The following is a 4,088-nucleotide window of genomic DNA, read 5'->3' as shown; positions in this document are numbered from 1 at the left end:
GTGAAAATACTCCCTCATATAAAAAAAAAAAAACTGTAGCGGTGAATCGAGAGGAAGGAGGAACGGTCAAAAAATGAAAAAAAAAAAAAAAAAAAGGTGCTACGGCGTCATTGTCGTCGTCACGGTTACAGCGTTATGACGTTGCCGTCCTCTCTCATGCTCTCCTGGCTGCTGCTGTTGCTGCTGCTGGCTGTGTGGGAGGGGCTGCCGTTGTGGTCGGGCGTGGCCATGGAGCTGTCGCTGAGGGAGGCGCCCGCGCTGCCGGGCGTGGAGGCGCTCTGCGGGAGGGGCCGGGCCGACGCCGTGCCGCGCGGCCCGCTGCCGGGCGAGTCTCTGTTGTGGTCGCCGCCGCCGCCGTCGCCGTTGGTTACCCGGTGGGGAACGTAGGGCGGCAGGCTGTCGCTCTCGATGATGAGGTCGCCGTCGTCCTCGTCGTCCTCGCTGTCGCCCTCGGCGACGCTGTTGCTGTGGTGGACGACGGAGAAACGGGGGAGAAATATGAAAAACAGTAGAATGAGTACATCTAAAATGGAGGGTTAGGCTGATATAGGGTTGCAAAGGGGTGGAAAATTTCCGGTAAATTTCCGGAAAGTTTCCGGTAAATTTCCATGGGAAGTTAAGCTGGGGAATTTTGGAAATATTCCAAATTGGAAACTTTCCATGGGAATTATGGGAATTTATGGGAATTTATGGGAATTAACTGGGAATTGAGGGTAATTTAATGGAAAGGTATCATATCCAAGCATAAATATTTGTTTTGTTATAAGCAGACATCCATCCAAAATAAAACAATTAAAACAGATTTATTTGTAAGTAGAACTTTATCAAGTGTTAAATATTTGATTGAACAATCAATTCTTTCATTGAAGAACAAAAACATGAATGTTGAGTTAAATATTACTCATCCCCCCGACCCAACCCATTCAAAAATTAAGAAAAATGCACAGGAATGCACAGTGCATGTAGGGGGCGTGGTCTCAATAGCCCTGCAGTAAGCAGTGTGCTATGTGTGCATGTGATTGAGGAATAGCATAGATATTCAACTGTACTTGCATGATATCTGGTTGTTTTAGTCAGGATTATGCTAAAATATATTTTCCCCAACTATATTTAAGTTCCCTATTAAGAGCATACCTTCAATTTAGTAAATTCCTGGTTTATTCCCGTTTATTCCCATAAATTCCCGTTAATTCCCATGGAAAGTTTCCAACTTTGAAAATTGCAACCCTAGGCTGATATAACCTCATTGAACATTCAATACTTGGAATTTTGTGGATTTTTTTGCCATGGTCAATTACAAAATTGAAGTTACTGAATGCTAGTACAAAATATCTGCAGTCCAAAAGATATTGCCATTGGTATTTGCCTTTGAAAACCTGCATCAGTCTAGCTTCCTTCAGGTACAGGAGTCAAACAATTGAGGGACCATATTGCAAGAACTCAAAGTTTCCTCTACTGACACAAATATCAAGGTTATCTGTTGAAGATATTTTTTAGTCTGTTTGAGTGGCTACCTTTGCAGAATTTGACCTGAACCGTGTCTGAAATGCTATTCTATCCAGCGTTCTCTTCGCTTCTCTTCTCCTCCATTCATTCTTGCGCATGCTTTTGTGACAACCAGGCTAGACTACTGTAATTCCCTCCTGTCTGGATTACCCAAGACCTTGATTACTAGTCTTCAAAGGGTTCAGAATGCCGCTGCCAGAATAATAACACGCACTAGACTGAGAGACCACATTACACCCGTTCTTAAATCTCTTCATTGGCTACCTGTATCCTCCAGAATTGATTTTAAGATCATCTTATTAGTTTTTAAATGTCTTCATGGTCTCGCCCCACCCTACCTCAGCGATATGATAGTGAGATATGTACCATGTAGATCACTTAGATCATCCAGTAGCAGTATGCTGACCATCCCTAATATTAGGCTTAAGAGTGGTGAGTCAGCATTTAGCTACCTTGGACCTACACTGTGGAACTTCCTCCCAGATGAGTTAAGAGCCACTGATACACTCAGCACTTTCAAGAAGCATCTTAAAACACATCTTTTTACCATTGCTTTTAATTAGGTGGTGGTAAATTGGTTTACATGTATTTAGTGTTTTTTTGTTGTTTTTTTTACTTCTGTGTATTTAAATTGTATCCTTTGTTGTCCTTTTTATTACTGTTTTTATTGTTTTACTGCTTTTATGCCTTTTTATTCTGTGAAGCACTATGTAAACAGTCTGGTTAAAAGGTGCTATACAAATAAAGTTATTATTATTATTATTATTATTATTATTCTGGTCCATCCCTTACCTCGCGGTGATGGGGTTACTCTGGGAGGCGGGGCTCGGCGAGTCGTGCGACGGGGCGGAGCCCGTGGATCCGGCCGAGCCCACGGAGGTGCTGCCGGCCGACACCTTGCTGCCGCGGAGCGTCACGTTGTTCCTCTGGTTGGCCGGCTTCACCGTGACGATGAGGTTGTGACTGTTGGCCACCATCATGTCTGTCACCTGATGCGAGGGAAAGAGGACGTTACTTCAAGCGTTACATGTTCATCCCCCCCCCCCCCCCCACGATGAAACCGTTTATTTGAACCGTTCCATTTGCTTCCTCGTCTTGGTTATTAGTATTCACCTGATCCAGAGATTTTCCTGCCACGTCGATGCCGTTGACCTCCAGGATCTCATCATTAACTCCCAGCAGCCCCGTGCTCTCTGCCAGCCCGCCACGCACCAGCCGAGAGATAAACACCCCTGGGACCTGGAGGAGGAGGAGGAGGAGAAAGAACGGAGAGAAGATAATTAAATGTCACATTTTCTCTGACAAAGGTTTGAAGAGCTTAGGAAACCATATTTGGCGTCGGGAAAGGTATGACAAATAGACATGTACGTACAAAATGTACATTTGATTTTCATTATCGATTAGCTGCTCTCCGAGTTGAAGAAAAAGAAGCAGAAGAAAAAGAGGAAGATGGATGAACCAATACAAGTACCAAATACATTATTAAGCAGTCAGATAAGCATCAATCCATGTACTACTCAATTTACTGCTATTCATGCAGCCTCGGAGTGGCAAATTATAAAACGATTGCAGGAACGTGCAAAAATTATTTGTATTTATTCAAATTGTGCACTACTGCATAATCATCAATCAAATAAACAATTAATGACTATGATAAATGACAGTGAATTGAAAAATAGGCCACATAACAGGTTTGTGGATATAGCTTCTCATTTTGAACGGAAAAGATCTTTGTCACAATACCAAGTGTCAAAGTGAAAATAAGAAACTGTAACAAATTGTTTTCAAAAACTCCCACTAACAACATATATTTATGACAGTACTTAGGCCTTTGTTCCCCAAAATGACAGTGACAAATGTGACGCTTTTATTTTGAAGGCAGAACAATTTCACCTCTGGTACTATTGTGGCTATCTGTGGCTGCTTGGTACAGCTGGTGGCTATAGATAGTGTTCTTCCCACTCCCCATACTACAGGTTAACATGGCTTCACCTGTGACCTCCTCTACCGTGTCTTACCTTCTCTACGCCCTGCGGTGTCACCCGGACGCTCACCCCGTCGCGGATGTAGAAGCCCAGGGGTTTGTGGGTGCCGTGCTTGTGGAGTCGTACTCGCCGGTGCGTCTCGGGCAAGATGTCCACGTCGATGATGGACGAGATCTGTCGGAAGTCCTGCGGCAGGCCGATCAGGAGGCCCGGTTTGTTCTTCTGGTGGGTGGAGCCCGAGCTGGTGGTGCGGAGCCCGGTCAGGCCCAGCCCCTTCTTACGCCTCTGGAGGGAGTTGGTGGCGAAAACTATAGGCTCATCCTCTGGGAAGAGGCAGAAAGAGAAAGAGAGCAGTTGATTAGTTGTATTTTAATGCTCTGAAAGTAGTTCTACATTCATCATTACAATGCAGTACATTGTAATATAGTACATTCAATTAAAGGAATACACCAAGGTTGTGGGAGATTTGGCTGTTAGCCAACTTAGCTGTTAAGTGATGAGAACATAGACACCAAAATCATCCATGTTTAGATTGCTGGCCCTGATGCTCCATGCTAACACTAGCATACACTATGTTGAGTGATAGTTGGCTCCATG

At 44.2% G+C, this 4,088-nt stretch overlaps 1 protein-coding gene across 1 annotated transcript; it reads right to left on the bottom strand.

Annotated features, from left to right (window-relative positions):
- Positions 1 to 125: 125 nt before the first annotated feature.
- On the bottom strand, positions 126 to 3,814 carry LOC139664412 (partitioning defective 6 homolog alpha-like; the record flags this gene model as incomplete). Its single annotated transcript, XM_071543228.1, has 4 exons — positions 126 to 465; positions 2,299 to 2,495; positions 2,620 to 2,745; positions 3,525 to 3,814. Coding segments are annotated over 4 exons (953 nt in total), but the record flags the coding sequence as incomplete, so codon positions are not given.
- Between the last annotated feature and the right edge of the window lie 274 nt (positions 3,815 to 4,088).

Source organism: Centroberyx affinis, unplaced genomic scaffold (assembly GCF_046629955.1).
Source record: "Centroberyx affinis isolate AG114_WGS23_722 - 3 ecotype Tasmania unplaced genomic scaffold, CSIRO-AGI_Caff_v1 ptg004274l_1, whole genome shotgun sequence".
NCBI classification, from domain to species: Eukaryota; Metazoa; Chordata; class Actinopteri; order Beryciformes; family Berycidae; genus Centroberyx; species Centroberyx affinis.
This window is presented reverse-complemented; position numbering and strand designations above follow the sequence as displayed.